Here is an 18,452-nt window from a genome sequence, read left to right on the forward strand (position 1 = left end):
CCCAAACAAGTAGCTTTGAGAATAAATTTAATTTTTCTTCCATCTACATTAATTAGCAATTGTATGTGTTAAACATGATATCTCCTTGTATTTTAGCCATATCATAGCAAAAGATTATTTGGGTTGTTGGTATTAAGTGTTTTTAAGTTGTTGGACTTAGTTTTTTTGGGTAATGACTTGTTAAATACAAAGGCACGTTGACATATGACAAAGGCTTGCCCATTAAATTATTAAGAAATAAATGATTTTTTTTTTGGTAACCATAACAATGATCAATTATATGTTTTAACTATTACAATTATTTCATATCTACCAGTCGTATTATTCTTTTTCAATGCTGCCTTTAGACTTTATATAAATTTATAGTCAATCATTTTGATTTTATAAAATATAACTGTCAAAATAAATTAGTGTATCAAAAATTTTTATAGGAACACTATATATTTTAATTAATGTGCTACCGTAGTGCTTAATGGTGGTGGCCCCTTAGACCAGAAAAAAGCGAGGAGAAAAGAAAAGGTTTGCTTCAAAGATTACTAAATTCATTTTTGCTTTGTAACGTTCCATCATGGCAGTTACGATGGCTTATAATATTTGTGGCTATAATTATTGGAGTGCTATACCAAAATTATTAGAACCACGTTGCATAATGGACAATAATTTCCCATAACTAAACTTTTGGGAAGATTAACAAAAACAAAATAAACCATATGCTAATCCACAAACTAAATTTTATTATGCATTGCACATATCATTTTTCACATACTATATTTAAAAATGATAAGAGATGGGGATCTACTCTCTTGTACGAGATATAGTTGCATGTTATCAACTCTAGTCTCCAAAATCTTGCTCAACCCAAGATCTAATTGCTCAACTTGGCCATCAGCGTGAGGGACTTGTCATCTGAATTGCGACTAATCATCGGTTCATGCGAAAAATACTTTCTTGAGTATTTCTTGCCTAATGGGAGAGCTTGTGCAAGTATATATTTAGTCCTATATCTATTATATATTAGGAGAACTTAGATACTCATACAATGAAATCTAAATAATACTTTCAAGCAAATTTTTTTGGATAAGATTCTATATTATTATAAATGATATCGGAGTGGATTTGACTTGCAACCGATGCAGACTGGAGAACACTATATTATGAGTTCTTTTGAGATTGACCATGGACCAATCGTTATGTTTGTGATTAGTTATGAAGATGCCAAGGCTGTATAGAAAAGCAACGGCCGAGCATATGAGGTACATTGTTTGCATTGTCGATTACAATTATCGAAATAGATAAGCACTCGGTTAAAGGCCATAGAAGGACAATGATTAATTGGCTGGCTGGAGTCTGGTGGGACTTCTGTAGCAGAAAAGTTTCAACACATAGGTCCATGTTGTATATCCTGTTAGTTCTCATGCATGAAAGCAAGCTCAAATAGAAGCACAAAGGGCTTTTGGTTCCCTCCTTTCCCTTTTTATTTTGGGGGCAACATTGTTTGCTGCTGCAAGTTGTGGCCTGTTGCATGGTACATGAGCTTCTCATATGTGAGTTAGATGGTGCTAAACCGCACTCAAGTCGTGTCAGATCATGACAAACTACCACACTAAACCATACGTTGTCCAATACATTTCTAGTCCATGAGTTTTTGAACTTGACCCATATATGGAACAGAAGGGCAGATTTGACTGTGGAGTAAAATAAGAACTCCAAACTTGTAACAACTCAGAAACTCATCCAAAATAGCTAGCCAGAATATATTATTTGAGTTATTTGATCTTATATAACTATCTAAAATCTACTCATCGAATAATCGAGATAAGACTGAACACACGCTTGCACGGGTCCTCACAAACTCTTCCGTTTAAGTCCTGACATCCTTATCAGGCTAAAAATTTACATTCATTCAAATCTAATCATAAGCACTACGATCGGCTCGTAGTCAGCTCTAATGAATCTGTGTTACAGTGTCCTCTAGTCTATATAGGTTATGGACCGCGTCTGCTCTGATACTATTTTTAACAATCGAGAACCTCACCTAAAATAGCTAGCTGAAAGATATTATTTGGATTTCTTGATCTTATACAAGTATCTAAGATCTACCAACTACCAAGCGAATAATCGATATAAGACTAAATATATGCTGGGTCCTGGCAAAACTTCAGGGCACTCTGTTATAATTTAATTCTCCATGCTGGGTCCTCTACGTGTAATGATACATTAGGTGAGAAATCTAAGCGGTAGAATCATGTCTGTTTTTTAACTCATTGTGGTTTCGCTTTCCACCTTCCCGAACTCTTGCACCATTGAACCACCCTCGAGGACCATTGGGATCACAAGTCCATTGCTTCTTCTCTTAGGGAAACAGCTCAAATGGCAGAAGAGAGTGGAGATCAAGCTAAATAAAAGCTAAATGGCAGGAGGAGGGATAGTTCAGGTGTTTGTTCCACGCTTGTGCTGCTCGTTTATTTATACTGTGATAGCTTTTCATCCATGTAGCTTTTTTGTTGGCACACCATCTTGATGCACACCAAGCAGCTTTTTCATACCTTAAGCAGCAATTTTTTATACTTAAATCAGGTTTTCTAATAATTAAAAGGCATCTTACGTGCATGATGTTATTGGACTCTAGCTAATAAGCTAAATGCTAGAACTAAAAACAATTTCAGAAAAATTATTGTCTCCATCTGACATGAGAAGTATGCTTGCATAATTGTCTTCCAGATAGAAATATATAGTAGAATTAGATCATGCGATTCTTCACTACCTGTGTAAAGCCGCAAGAGTAAAAACTCCTGGAGTAAAAGCTCATGACATTTTGATAGCCAAGAGTCGGCTCAAAAATCAAAATGGACGTATACCATTTAGTGACAGATGAATCTATCAATAGATATTTATAGTATTCTTTATTATGTCGGCGACAACTAGGTAGGTTAGACTTTAGAGATGAGCAAGAATCTATTATCAAGATGGCCCATGCATCCTCACACATTTATATTATGCAGTAAGATCTTGTCATTGCCACTAAAAATGACACTATATGGGAAAATAACTGTACACATTTATATGTTCATCTATCTAGGACCAGCAAAGTAGTTGGAGTTAATGATCGTCTTCAGTAATACTGTGCATACATGAGCTCCAAAAGCTTAGATTCTAGTTAATAACACATTAAAAGAACGTAAAAAACAAGCATAGAAAGCTTAAACAAACTATAGTTCCACATGATGTTATCCTAGAAAGCTAACCATGCCGGATCTCCCAATTATGTAATTCGCCAAAGATTAATAAGTGCATCTGATCATGATTGCAAAAATACTTCTTATTATGTCAATTTGCCATCCTCGTCGATTTATCGACTCTAGCTAGCTATTAAGATCGAATGTGTAACTTTGGTTATCTACTATAGATAACCAGGAAATTCATGCAGGTTAGAATATGGTTTCCAACAACCCCATGGTCTCATTAAACAAATCCAATAAGTAATCTCATGTAAATATAAGGGCAATTTTGACCGAACACAAAAACAGGTGTCACCCTCTCTCCACATATCAAGCAAGGAAGCAGGTAATGGCTATTGCAAGCTATCACTTTCCTGGGAGAAGTCCAAATTCCATCATGAGATCCAAATATATATGGTGGTGCCTGAGATTTGTTTGGTGTCTGAAAGCAACACAACACAGGTCAATCGGATCAACTCATCGCCTCTTGAAGTGTTGGAACGCAGCAAAAAACTAGATAGAGATCGAGGAACTTTTTCCCCTGTTCTTCTCATCATTCCTACTTTGCCTTTGAAGTCACCTTACCTACCCTGTTTTCTTTTTTTTTTTTTATGTTATATCTGAAAGGCTGAGTAAAGTGTAAGCATTGCATAAAAAAAGATTTGTAGCAATTACTTATCCCTGTCCTAGCTTGATGCTTCAATGGGCCTTTGTTAAAATAAGTGGACCAACTTTTGTACTCGCCTCCCTCACTATAAAATAATAATAAGAAGAAGAATAATAATTGTGGAGCACCGGCATGCCTTAGTTTGTTTCAAAATTTTTCGCCCTAATACTGCATTTCGTATCGATTCTATATTAGCACAAAATCAGTACAATATGGTATAAAATTTTTTAGCATACCGAATATCAATCTGCCATATATACTAGACACCAATACCGAACCGATATAATACGGTATGCTTCATACTGCTTGGTTCAAATTGGTACAGCATATCATAGTTTGTTTGCATACTGAGCTTTTTTCTGATTCTCCTGGCTTTATCTTTGAATTTTTTATATTTTAGTTGAAGTACTGTTAATATTGGAAGCTAGGAAAGATTTTTTTTTAATATTTTTTTTTATGAGAAAAGAAGGTTGGGTTGGTTCTACTGAAAGCTTGCCGACTTGATATATAAATAAAAAGCTATCTGCTAAGAAGTTGTGAATTGCTCGCTCTACTGGGTGGTTTAAGTTAGGAATTGTGAGGATTCCGGCTAGCCATTTTGGATGAGATTCTGGGTTGTTACAGAAATGGCCTTCTAATAAAAAATTGGAGCTGCAGCAGTTTAGCTATAAATGAAGAGCGTTGTAACAAATTAATTATTTTTAAGGTTGTAATATGGTTCTTTTTTATTATTTTTTATGAAAAATTAGGGATGATCCTAACCGTCTATTAGATAAGGATAATTAAGACAATTACCTCTCGGCAGGTGAGGAACCAGTTGCCATTTTTTTTTATTTTTCTGGAACGTGTTTTGACTTGGTTGAACCAGATCAAATATTCTGGGCTGAGTCCGATATAAAGACGGCTCAACCCAAACCTTTTCTATTAAAATTATTTATTTATTTATTTATTTTAAATAGTGTCTCTCCGCCTCCTAAGTCCTATCCATCTCCCACCCATGAATCCTATTCTTTCTTGCTGCAGCCCACCTCCATGTCGCTGGCAGCCTCCCAGCGGCCGCCTGGCTCCTTGTCGGTTCGCCTTCATCGACCTCCAGGATCTTTTTCAAATTGCTAACCAATCCAAATAGGTCAAGCTGAATTTCTAATGTTGTAATTTGAAAGCCATCATATCTGACATACATTGCTAATGCCACAATTTGTAACACTTATATCGTACATTCTTCCTTCACGGAAAAAGAAAAGAAGGACACCAACTAATTATAAGAGCATGTTCATAAAGTTATGGTAATAGTAAAGAATAGTAGAGAAAAAAACTATAGCTATCCATATTTGCTCTTATATCACATTTGTTGAGTTTTAGTCAACACTAGTTTAGAACTTCTAACCTAGCACAAGATTGTAAGCCAACAAAACTTTGATGGCATACTAAACATCTTTAACAAGTTTGTAGTATTTCAACAAAACAAAATCCTTAGCTCTTTTTTCCCTTGAAACAAAGAACACTAAATTAATGAAACTTCAAGCGCTCAACATGCAGTTGAGGTGGCAAGTCCTAGGAGGTTGCCAAACGGTTTAGTTGATAAGCTATACTAGCGACCTAGGTTGTATCTTGTCATCCAATGCTAATTCTCAAAAAAGTAGCAAAATCGTAAGTATTCTAATCCTAGAACATTTCTTGTTTTTAATCTTGAAAGATCCTCTGCATGAAGCTTATGCCAAAAAATTTAAAGAAAATGCAAATGGACGTTCGAGGTTGGGGATCCCAGGTTTTCTTACTCGCGAGCACACTGAAACTTAAATGACAAGAAAAGATGATGAAGGACATCAAACATTACAGCACTTGTCAATTGCAACCAATCGACTGCACATGTATGTCTCTAATTTGCTCTCATCACTGTGATAAATATATAGTTCAGTGATCAAACATAAATATATGATAAAATAGCTAGGGTCAACATAGGGAGAAAGAAAATGAAATCTTTATCTAAGGATAATGTATGTAAAGCAATCAGGAAGCAAACAGCTACAATTTGGATTCATTCGGACCGATCGGTTCTTGGAGTTATGGCTAAGAAGCTAGACTGACCCGGTTATGGAAGATCCCTTCAGGTAAATCAGAAAGCCAATCTAAAATTTGAAGATTCTGAATTTGACTTACCCACGCCCGCTGAAAGCGGGCCAAAAATATGCTCAATATCCCGGCCCATCTGTGAGCAATGGAGGTCAACCTTGGACACATTTGAGAGGTTCGGGTGCATCTTCAGCACGAACGGATGATTGAACTTCTTTCACAACATCAACCGATGGATGGCACTCCATAATGATCTCAAAGCACTTTGAACTTTTCATTCATCCGCCCGATGAATCTCAAAGCAACTATTGCATGATCTGATAGAAGATTCATACGGAGGAAGATGGATCATTCCTTGATCGACGTAAATGTAAAATGGAGGCTTGGTCAGAATCATCGTATATGAAAGCTGTGGTCGGATGCGGATTTAGCTCTCACAAATTGTTTTGTTTTTGTGGTCAATCTTCTCTGCCACATGATTTGTGGCATCTTCTTCTCTTTTTAGTTTTTATATATAAAGATTACACGTTGCAGTGGAAAATGTTGTATTAAAGATCTGGGAGCCACCATAGGATTTTGAAATTTTTGTTTTAATTTTAAGCATTATTAGTAGAGGCTAGTCATATTTTGGGCTAGCAGCAAATCAAACTAACTAGAAAGGAAAAGGCAATAAATTTCCTACTGTAAGAAAATATAAAATATATAAATAAATCTACTTCATCCTATAAGTTTAAGCTTTTAGAACAAACATGCTATCAGAGCAGAGGTCCCAAATTTGAACCCTGTCTCTGCACTCTTTAACTCCATTATTAAAAATTTTACATGTTGGGCTCACCCATTAAAAAGGAAGTTCGGCCTACATATGAGTAGAAGTGTAAGAAAATATAAAATATATAAATAAATCTACCTTATCCTATAAGTTTAAGCTTTTGGAATAAGTAGTAATTTCAACACCTACAACACGAGATGTAGGAGATAACCGACGTCTAGCTGCAGTATAGGCCAAAATTACAAGGCCTAACAAATTATGCTGTGGATGCATTTGTGGAAAATTCTCAAAGGGGCATGCAAAGGTTGATGCTGGAAGGTCAAGAATAAGTCATTAGCTTGTATCACATATTTGCTCATGACAATAGCAACAAACAAGGATATATATATCATCATGCCAAGGATTATATCCTAGAAGTTTTATGCCTTTGTTATTCGAAAAAAAAAATAGGGTATTGAACTAAGGCACCCGCTGCTATGGCAAAGCATGTGTCAAAGAAGATTTAGTTTTATCTTTGATAAAAGAAAACAATCTTATCATATACTATTTAAAAGCTTAAGAGTATTTTTAAAAAAATATTTCAAGTTTCAGCCACAGAAATTGATCCTTTTTTTAATATTATATTATATTATATATATATATATATATATATATATATATATATATATATATATATATATTCATGCAATACAGAAATTTCATAATAGAAAAAAACTATTTTTTTTTTAAATTTTAATTAAATATTTTTTTTGGGACCCCAAATGAGCTCTAAATGATTAGATTCTTTCACAGATTGCTTGTGAAGACAGAGGGTTTATGCTTTTGTTATTCAAAAAAAGATTAGGGTATTGAACTAAAATGCGCACTACGATGTCAAAGCATTAATGAGGCGACGTCTAGCAATAAAAGCAGGGAAAGGGGACAATGGTGATGCGATCGCTCACCTCCTCAAGTGTTCGTCAAAATGCGGCAAAAAAGCGAGGCGCAAGTGGATGGAGCAGAGGCCGTTTGTCCCATTGACCTGCCTAACTTCTTTTCTTGTGTACACTGCAAAGCGTGGCTCGATCGATCTGTAGTCAATTGGATAAGGCTATAAATTCCACAAGAAAAGAAAAACACGGGCGGAAATATGGAAACCGTGGTTACAGCGATCCTTCTAAATCGTTTTAATACACTCATTATACACTTATCATCCCATGTTACAACACCCTTCACTCCAAACCAACCTCGAAACTCCATGGCACCTCCATGTCCCACCCCTCCTAGCTTTCAATTTACATTAATAGGTTTTCTCAATAGAAATCTATCTTAAAGTAAAATAAGAACGGGGATGGAACCTATAATTAATTTTTTACTTACCATCATATAGCTATGGCAAAAAAATTCATGAAAAGAGATATCTAAGTAATTGATCTCTTAAAATATTTTTTCTTGTTTCAAGAAGTCACCTTATAAGTCCAGTTATTTGCTATGCTAATTATTTCTTAAGAAATCAAAAAATCAAACCTATTAAATACAAATAAGAAATTGACCTAGCAAAGATGTTGGATCGCTAGGTCACTGATGCAACCATCAAATTGATTATATCAGATTAAAACTAAAATAAATATACAATATAAAATATTCAAAACTTTAAAATATATTCGTTCACATTGATCCATATACTACTTTTTAATTGCATCATAAATATAAAACAATGATGAGCCGTATAAATACAAAAGATATCATATTATGAAAAAACTTGCAGAATTTATTGGTTATATATAATATTGAAAATAGTTAAATTTTGAAAATATCTTGAAGGATAAAATGAAGTTTTTTTTTCTCATGTTCTATCAAAGAAAACATTTTGACACTGTAGGATAACAACTTATTGCAACTAAATTCATTTAATAATACATAACAAAATATGAAAATAATAGTTATTAGTAAAATTGTGCTTTTGGAGGATTTTTAAAAACTTTTTAACTGATTTTGGAATATGAGATCTTTGGCTGGTGGAGTCCATTGTTGGGGAAGGGTGGGCATGCTGGCGGCCGGAGGTTCACCAACAATTAGGAGATTCTAATTTATTTTTTAAATTAATAAACTTATTTTTATTTATTTATTTTGTTAAGGTAGATATATCATATATTACGGGTATAGATACAACCAAAAAAGTCGAAAAGTAATAAGTTCCGAAATGCACCAGATAACCCTCTCTTCTCCATTCAAAAAAATATCTCCAGAATGGTTAGCCACATATGATGCCATCCAATCTATTGCTCGTTGGCTTTTCTATACACATGCTTTTCTACTGTAGACCATATCTTATTTATTTATTCTTCAATATTAAAAAGAGATGAGAAGTAAGTAAGAATAAACTACTTTTTTTAATCTTGTTGGAAGCATGTGGTTGTTATGGAGTGAGAGAATGTAGGATAAAGTATTATATGTAGAGGAAAAAAAATCTATAATAAAAAAATTATGCACCACTGCTGGGTACTCAAAGGAATACTTATAATCAATAGCCTCTGACCCTCGTTCAAAAACTTGGTTTTCTACAAGGCGATGCAATAAAATAGTGAGCGGCGGCCGGCCATATCCTGTTCTTGCTCTTGTCCGTCGGATGGGGCGCCTACGAGCTTCATTATTGCTGGACTTGGGATTTTATCTTAAAATCGTCAATTTCCGCCGCCGCCGCCGCCGCAAACTGTGGGCCTCGTTCCCCGTTTTCATAGACAAGCCGAAGTCCAGACTTCCCTCAACTTCTTTCTTTTTAGTTTGTTCAAGTCCCAAGACAGGCAGAAGCCAGGCAAATCGTCGCACTTGAAACAGGTAACTCGGGATCCTTTTCATTGGTTGCACTCGCTTTGTCCAGTTGATGACCCACGCACCGACCATGGGAGCGAACATCTAGGCTTAGTCGACATAGTCGACAGTACGCTGTTCATGGGAAGTGCTATGGTTTGTTAAGATCAAACTTGATTTTTAAGGCAGTTAAGCATTAGTTTAAGGAGCCACCACCCGAGCATCCTCTTTTTCTCGAAGACTTGTAGCAGCTTTCAAGAAACTTATATGGCCAAGATAGTAGACCTGCCGGTCTTTCTAGCAACTTTGTTAGCTCGATATCTCAGTCGGACCCGATCTTAGTGACAACATACAGCATTTACAAGGTTCGATATTATTTTTTTTAAGAGATGACTTTTTGTATCCCTATTCGAAGGAGCCTATGCAAGTCTTCCTCATCGGCGAGAAAGGAGAAAAAAAAAAACTCCGCACATTTTCCCTCCTCCGTCTGGTTTCTTCTTCTTTTTCTTTTAGTGCTCTATTTTCCCATGTAGGGTATATCCCATGGATATTTTGCTGGGCATCTAAACGGGACTTTTTGGATGGAAAAGCAATTTTTTAAGCAAATTATAGAACAAACTATCCCTGCATAACTTATAATTAAGCCGAAAGGAAAGAAAAGAAATACTGTGCAAAGATGAGGGGATTTAGGAGTTTAAGATAGTCTTTAAGCTAATCTATTCTTGAATGATCGGATATTTTTGAACAAAAATATATGTTCTGAGATGATTTATCTTTTTCCTAGAGAATTAACTGGAAATGGGCCGGGCTACATTCCTGCCCGAGCCCAATCTGATCTTTTTTTCCAGCTGGCCAGAGTTATGCCCAAAAGCTTTTAGAAAACCCAAGCCGAGCTCGGCCCGAACTCCATTGGGCCAGCCCAAATTACCCATTTGGGACAATCACTGTGCTCACTTGAACCCAATTAATGATAACTGTGCTAAACATACGCCCAGATTGTCACTTAGGTTGGTTAGAGAAATCTGGGACTCTCATTCAGCTCTAGTAGCGTGCAGGTTTATCTCTTGGGAGCTCCCACCTCCTGGCTTTCTCAAGGTGAATTTCGATAATAGTGTTAGGGTGGATGGTTGTCGCGGTATTGGTTTTGTTATTAGGGATCAGCAAGCCAAGCTAATGGCTGCCGGAGGTCGGCGGATCTTCGATCAGTCCGTCATTGGTGCCGAGGTCAGAGCTGCCTGAGAGGGTGTCTCCTATGCGAGACGGATGCTGGGGATGGATCGCATCATTCTTGAGGGAGATTCTGCGGTGGTGATTGAGGAGATTCTGGGTCCCGAAAGTGCTGTTAGGAGGATGCGGCTGCTCCACGATATTTGTCGATTACTTGACAAATGTGATGCTTTTCGGGTGATCCATATATTCAGAGAAGCCAACAGTGCGGCGGATTGGGTAGCATCATATATGGCTCATCACTCTGAAGGCTTTATATAAGATAACCACGTTTTTGCTTTATCTTTCTTGCATTGTATTTTGTTGGCTCGCTCTTTGGACTGTACTCGCGCATGTTGTGTGTGGGCTACCGATTTACCAGAAAAAAGAAAAAAAAGAAAAAGAAAACTGTGCTGGCCCGAACCATAAGCACATCCCACGCTCTATAAATGCAACGTTTCCTTCCACCCACGCCTCCATGTCAACCGAAGCCCGCAGAGCTCTCTCAATTCTCTGAGTCCATGGCTTCTCCCTTCCCCGCCTCCCTCTTCTCCCTCCCCCTCCTCCTCTTCTTCCTCTCCACCACAATAGCCCATGCCAAGGTTCAGACCTTCAGCTATGTCAACGAGGGAGAATTCGGCCCCTACATAACGGAATACGACGCCAACTACCGCGTCCTCCCCATAGCCGCCTCCCCCTTCCAAATGGCCTTCTACAACACCACCCCCAACGCCTTCTACCTCGCCCTCCGCATGGGCACCACCCGCTCCGAGTCCACCTTCCGCTGGGTCTGGGAGGCCAACCGCGGCCGCCCCGTCCGTGAGAACGCCACCTTCTCCCTCCTCTCCGACGGCAACCTCGTCCTTGCCGATGCCGAACGCCGCGTCGTCTGGTCCACCGGCACCGCCAACAAAGGCGTCGTCGGCCTCAAGATCCTCCCCAGCGGCAACATCGTCCTCTACAACGCCAAGGGCCGGTTCCTGTGGCAGAGCTTCGACCACCCCACCGACACCCTTTTGGTCGGCCAGTCCTTATATGTCGGCGGGCCGACAAAGCTCGTCAGCCGCAAATCCACCACCGACGGCTCCTTCGGAAACTACATCCTCGTGCTAGAGTCCGGTGGACTAGCTATGTACATCAACGATCTCACCCCAAAACCACTTCCTTACTACAACTACTCTGACGGTATACTCGGCTTCAGCGGGAATTCGGTGAAATTGGAAAGCGAGCCGGAGACGGAGGACGCCTTCGCGTATGAAGTGAGGCTGGTGGAGAATCAGGGCACGATCATACTGGCAAGGCCCAAATACAACGCCACCCTATCGTTCCTAAGATTGGACGTGGATGGAAACCTGGTGGTGTACACCTACTACGACCCGGTGGACTACCGGGCGTGGGAGGAGACCTTCGCCTTCTTCTCGGACGAGATTGGGAGGCTGAGCGGGTGCGCCCTGCCGAGCAAGTGCGGCGACTTCGGGGTGTGCGAGGATGATATGTGCGTCGCCTGCCCATCGCCCACGGGATTGTTGGGTTGGAGCAAGGGATGCGCGCAGCCGAGTCTGGGGGCTTGCAAAGGAGGAGCAGGGGTGGGGTATTATAAGGTGGTGGCGGTGGAGAACTTTTTGACCAGTTACAGTGAAGGGGAGGGGGTGGTGAAAGTGGAGGAGTGCAAGAGGAGGTGCGGCTTGGATTGCGAGTGCGTGGGGTTCCTGTACTGGGAGAAGGAGTCGAGGTGCTGGCTGGCTCCGGTGCTCGGGACGCTTGCCAAGGTCGATGATTCCTTGCACGTGGCTTATGTCAAGTATATCAAGTGAGGAAAGCGAATCTTTTTGATGCGTGTGTAACCGTGTATTGTAATTTCGATGCCAGTCATGAATGGATAACGACGAACAATAAGACCAGTCAAACAGAAATCGTGGTCAGGGTTTATCGTGATGGAAGCATTTTCCGAAAATGGATGATTTTCTCGTGGTGTCGTTTGTGGGGGGGCTAGAAAATCAAGTTCAAAATCAAGTTCAAAGAAGGGGGAGAGAATGAGTTTTACGCACCAGTACACGCAGTCCAAACCCCGAACCGAGACATAAGCCAACAGCCTTAAGATCTGCGGTAAAAAAATTCAAGATGAGATTTACAGTAAGGAGAAGAAAACGGGTAGTGGCCAGCACAGGGTCATGGACCGGTTATAGACACCGATGACACCATCACCATGTCGGAATATCAAGTGCAACAGTCATAACCTGCAACATAAACTACGATAACAAAGAGTAGCATGACCATTCAAAGTTTCGCATGTTTTGAAAGCCATTGCATGTTCACAATCTCAATAACATACCAAGCTTAAATAGCAAATTCCGACAATAGTTACTAGCAACAGTCTACCAACTTCTTTCTCCTAAAGTCCCACTCATCTAAAGATCTCATATTAGCTTACAAGGCTGTCAGACTCGCAGCTATAGAACTGTCAACTTGCATCTTTAAACTTAGGTTGGCAATCGAGACCATTCCATTGAACTTCAAGTCATCTCCAAGGAACACCATCCAATTTGAGTCTCCCCAGAAATTTAACTTAGGTAACTCTCTGAAACATAAATATAGAAGAAAGCATCAGATTAGAGTATAATACTAAACATGGATACTAGTTTATTTACAACATAAAAAATGAATCATAAATATTTCATGCACCACGTAGTAACTTGCATATATATATATATATATATATATATATATATAAACGAAGCTACACACACACGTGGAAGTCTATCTTTTTACATACAGAAAATCAGTTATATCTGTATGAGAATCCTTAAATCAGATATAATCTGCTCCCCTTTAGTTTCTATGTGATTAAAATAATCCATCAATGGCCAAGGGAATAGCACAGGGGCTGCAAAGCAGGTCAAGCATGAGGAGTTAAAAAGTACTTAAAAGGATGGAAGCAAATGTTTTCATGATTATGTACTAATACTTCATGATCAACCTTTCATTTTCCTTGAGAAATAATACTTCATGATGGACCTTCAAAAGCATTATAACACCCTGACGGGCTCTACTCAAATAAATGGTGAATACTTCCATTTAGAGCATACATTCTCATAACACGAATATGAGTTTCACCTGCACATGGCAATTTTCAATTCTAAGCAAACCAAATATCTTTAGAAAATAATTGTGATTTGGAATTTAGAAAAGAGAATTCACCACAATGTCAGATGCATCTAAACAAGCCTTTTAGAATTTTCCTTACAAAACAAAGCTAAAACTGTTTCAGGTTAGCATGGCCATCTTTAAACTAACTAAATCAATCAAAAGGCATCAAAATGGTACAAACATGCCAGCAACGTCACCACAGAAAATTATTTCTATCTCATGAAATCCCTTCAGCAATAAAACACTGATGTTGACACAGAAGATAGTCTCATTTAATATCACCTCGCACAATTAGGATGGATGATAAAGAATCAGTAAAATGGATACCCAACTTTTTTCGATGAAATCAAACTAAATGAACCAACTTAGGGAAAAAGCTCAACCACCTAGACTATGGTTACATTTGAGAAAAAAAGAAATTAAGCAGGCTTCCATCTGCGTAGTGCAAATATGATGGCATTACCACACCAGAAATTATCCAGTATCACTATATCTTATGCAATTGCAATACTGCCTGTCTAAACAAGCATATATTGCAAGCTTCCCTCATATGACATGGACTCAACTTACAATTTTAGCATGCATTTACTCAATAAGATAGATTTCTATAGAAAAATATTACTGAACCTGACAGAGAATATATGTGAAACTATAACCAAAATGTATTGTCAGGCAAACTCATTAATTCCATTTAAGACCCCCAAAATAACATACTTGAAGAATTGTAAACTGAAATTCCACTACAATTATGAACTTCTGGTAATCTTATTTGATGGAAACCTTAATGGGAATGTGAGAAAGAATATCACTAGGAAAATAAATGGGAAAAAAGTTCAACAAAAATCAAGAACATAGTATGAATTATGAGGAATAAAACACTGCATGACAAATTTTGTTCTTACCTTTGTAAAATAAATTGCATTTTCTTGTAAAAGCTTGTCTGTTATTTTTATATCAATATATAAAAACGTGGATAAATGAATTAATCTTTTTATTCTTATCAATGTTCCTTTCTAACTATAGTTTATCATTAAACATTTTATTAGCCCAACTTTCCACTTCGAACAAATCCTATCAATGCATCACGAGGTCAACACAAGTATAACAATTAAAGGACCACAAGCACACAAACATTCATGATTATATGGATGAGGCAACGACATGCAACTTTAGTTGCAAAGGTCAACACAATGGTCTAAGCAGAAAATTAAAGAAATCAAAGACATAGAATTCCTTCTTTATCTGAAATTGAGAGAAATGTGAAGGGTTGCTTAGTAGAACCGCATAAAAAGAAGATTGATTATTAAAAGATATACAATATTTTTTGCATGATAATACATTTTATTATTTTTTTTGTTTTTGGTTAAATAATATCATGAATCCAAGCATTAATAACCTCCTTTGGCCTCAAAAATAAACACACATATGAATATACCAATAGATAATCAACATAAAATATAAGTTGATCTAAATAGAGCCATATTGTCAACATAGATGTTGTTCGGTTAATTCTTGGTCAAGGAAAAAAATTTAGTAGAGCAGATTGCCTACACAGTTCCTAAACATCATCAGTGACCTGCTTACACCTAATACCCTGAGAGAATCAACCAAAATTCCTCAGACTTCTACTTCAATATCATGAAAGATCACAACATCATACTTGTATGACCTAATGCGGCCAGTCCACTTGGAGATATAATCCTACAAAACCAGGACAATACAAGGAAACAATTTGATTGAGAAATTTTCTTTCCCACTGAAATGGAGAAGCATCGATGCTTCTGTCTATGGACAAACTAGATAAGAGTTCCTGGCACACCACAAGAAGCAACTTCATCCTTCTCCTTTTTGTTTTGAATATGAAGCTATCTAAATTCCCAATCCCTGACTTTGGAAAGTTCAACCTGCGATTATTCATTCAAATAAAGATGACTCAACAAGTATTCTGTTTTTCTGGTGACTAAAATCAAGTCAGAGACCAAGATGCTAAGAAACAGCGGCAGCAAATGTAACAGCCAAAAATACCACTTCCCAAGAGTCAAAAAGTTCAAACCATTACGATGACTAATTTAAATCAATAGAAGTCTTGGAAATCCCTTTCAGCAATCTACAAACGATGCACCCAACGAAGGGAAAGGTGCAGTAACCAAAAAATTACACTCCATAATAACGTCATGAGCACAACAAATTCAAATCAATTCAAATTCTCTCTATCAATTAAAGCACCTTTGAAACAATGTGAGGAAAGAAGGGAAAATACTGTAGCTATGACAAATTATCAGTGCGAACACCAGTTACCTACAATTTTGCCACATAACTTTTGCAATGAGAACTTGATTATAGGCCTCGCCAAGGAAAAAATAGACCCCTCAGCAAGTTCAATCATTAAAAGATCCTGACCGCTGACTACTTCCCAGTATCATATACCGGTAAAATAAGTCTAATAGCATATCCATACCCGGAAACAACATGCTAAAGATCAACGTGTCACTTGTTCTGCCCCAAAACAAAGGGCAAAAGCACCTCCATTCACCATTCAGGAATTCAGACCCCATCGAAATGTTTCCATAAGAAAAACACGACAACAAATTCAAAAAACAGTTCCAGCGGCTCCAGAACAACGTTTACATGAGACTACGACTCAAATCCATAAACAGAAGTCTAACACACCGAAAACAAATGACTTAATAAAAAGCAGAAAAGAAATAGATCAAGACAAATCAACCTGCCTTCGCTACACTGCACAAAAGCAAACCATGAATCTTTCTTACGAAAGAACCAACATTTTACACATCAAACACAGGAGATCCGAAAAGAAAATGAATAGCACCGGAAGAAGACCAATGCTCACCAGCATCAACTCGCTTGGATCGCTTGATCTTCTCCAGCTGGACCTGGGAATCCACAAAAATCTGCATCCTTTGGAACTCCAGCCCCTTGGCAAACTCCATCCGCTGCTTCTCGAGATCGATCATCTGCTGCTGCTTCTCCTCTTCTATCTTCTCGTAGATCTCCGCCAGCCTTCGGATCGCCCTCGCCAGCTGCCGGAATCCCTCTCCGTAGCCTTCCCGTCTCCTCTTCCACCCCCTCGAAAGCCTTTCCCTGCTCGACCTCGACCTCTCCACACTGGATCTCGAAGAGGAGGACTCGGACTCCCTCTCCGCGGCGGCCGCGGCCGCCGCGGAGTAGTTCCGCCGGAAGAAGGCGTCGTCCACGGGGAGCGCGGTGGCCGCGGGGCGCTTCTCCTTCGAATCCAGAGGGCGCGCCGCGGCGGCGGCAGCGGCTGCAGCGGCCGCTGCCGCCGGGAGGGGGGATCCCTTGCGGTGGAAGGTGAGGGGGAGGGCGAGAGGCGGCGACGGCGGGTGCGGCGGTTTCTTGGTGGGAAAGGAGTCGCCGATGAGGGCGTCGAGACGGGAGTAGAAGGGCCACTGGCTCTCGACGGCGCCATCGACGATCTTGGTCTTCTCAGTCTTATACTTTTTCTTCAGGGTGTCGATCCGGTTCTTGCACTGGACGTCGGTGCGCGGCGGGCGGCGCGCGGCGCCCCGCCGGGAGTTGACGGCGTCGGCGACCTCCTGCCAGTGCTTCTGTCGGAGGTTTCCCCGATTGAGCTCGACGTAGCGGTCCCCCCAGGCCTCGATGAGCGCCGCGGTCGCTCCCTCGCTCCAGCAGTCCTCCCGGTACGGCATCGCCGGGTTGGGAGGCGGCGGCTTCGTCTCCCTCCCCTCCATCCTATTCCTATGCCCGATCTTCTCTATTCCCAAACCTATTCTCGATCTCTATCGCCAGCCCTAATATTTCCTCTCCCTATCGCTCGGTGGGTCGGCGGTTTTGACGGTGGGGAAAACGAATAAGGGGTAAGGGCGCCGGCTGGGAAGGGGGTTGGGGCGCATGTGCGAGTACGGGCGGTCGCCGGGGGGCACGCGTGCGGGCGCCGACGTTAGCGCGCGGGGGTTTCGTGCTGGCGTCAGCGTCGAGACCACGCGGTGCGTGTCGGATGGGCTCGTCGGCAGGTGCATCGCGGCCGTTGGTTTTGGGATGGGAAGAGGGTGGGTTTCGAATTTGACGGGAAATAAAAAGGGAATTTTAGACGATGATTACAAGACGACGCGCCGGGTCCGGGGACGGACGGGGGGGAAGGGGCAGTAGGGGCATGGAATGACGAAAATGCCCTCGACGACCGGGGAGGGTAATGGATGCCTCCTTCGTCGCGCTTTCGGTTGGGGAAAGAGGAGAGGCGGGGGCGCCCGGGACCGATTACCGCGTTGCCTACGCTTGGGATGGGATCGGCGTTCCGAAGGAAATGGCTGAAATGGGCCGAAGGTGGGTGCCGGCCAGGTGGAGGAGTGGGTACCTTCGCCCTGTCAAGCTTCTGGCAGAATTAAATAACATGAGTCCTCTAATTGGGCCGTAACTGACCTTGGTCAGATTAGGTTCCAGGTCCTAAAGCCCCTTTTAGACTGGAATCTTAAAACCCGGACTTTGGTCGGTTACTGGACCTGGTTTACCCTTGTCTAAAAGTCTAACTTGGGCCGAGGCACCAGCCTCTTTTGCGGATGGAATTTGGCTTTGGTATTATTAC

At 40.1% G+C, this 18,452-nt stretch overlaps 2 protein-coding genes across 3 annotated transcripts; one reads left to right on the forward strand and one right to left on the reverse strand.

The window, feature by feature from the left end:
* The first annotated feature begins 11,015 nt into the window (after window positions 1–11,015).
* LOC103723065 (EP1-like glycoprotein 2) lies at window positions 11,016–12,658 on the forward strand. The gene has a single exon (XM_008813865.5). It carries the CDS (start codon window positions 11,173–11,175, stop codon window positions 12,535–12,537), a length of 1,365 nt encoding a protein of 454 aa, XP_008812087.5. The 5' UTR covers window positions 11,016–11,172; the 3' UTR covers window positions 12,538–12,658.
* Window positions 12,659–12,973: 315 nt separating this feature from the next.
* Window positions 12,974–18,223, reverse strand: LOC103723053 (trihelix transcription factor ENAP1-like). 2 transcript variants are annotated; one of them, XM_008813846.5, is made up of 2 exons: window positions 16,722–18,223; window positions 12,974–13,301 (listed from the first exon to the last, which is right to left on the reverse strand). In XM_008813846.5, the coding sequence occupies exons 1-2, from the start codon at window positions 17,599–17,601 to the stop codon at window positions 13,285–13,287; spliced, it is 897 nt and encodes a 298-aa protein (XP_008812068.1). In that variant the 5' UTR covers window positions 17,602–18,223; the 3' UTR covers window positions 12,974–13,284. The 2 variants fall into 2 exon arrangements, with proteins under 2 accessions (XP_008812068.1, XP_088578643.1); XM_088722517.2 differs by lacking the exon at window positions 12,974–13,301 and adding an exon at window positions 15,474–15,774 and having other exon boundaries at window positions 16,722–18,177.
* Window positions 18,224–18,452: the final 229 nt, after the last annotated feature.

Source organism: Phoenix dactylifera, chromosome 5, assembly GCF_051530095.1.
Source record: "Phoenix dactylifera cultivar Ajwa chromosome 5, Ajwa_hap1_PhDact_Kaust_v1.1, whole genome shotgun sequence".
Classification (NCBI taxonomy): Eukaryota; Viridiplantae; Streptophyta; class Magnoliopsida; order Arecales; family Arecaceae; genus Phoenix; species Phoenix dactylifera.

Excerpts from the sequence above, each read along its gene's own strand:
- LOC103723065 (XM_008813865.5), top strand. The coding sequence starts at position 11,173 with ATGCAACGTTTCCTTCCACCCACGCCTCCATGTCAACCGAAGCCCGCA.
- LOC103723053 (XM_008813846.5), bottom strand. The coding sequence starts at position 17,601 with ATGGAGGGGAGGGAGACGAAGCCGCCGCCTCCCAACCCGGCGATGCCG.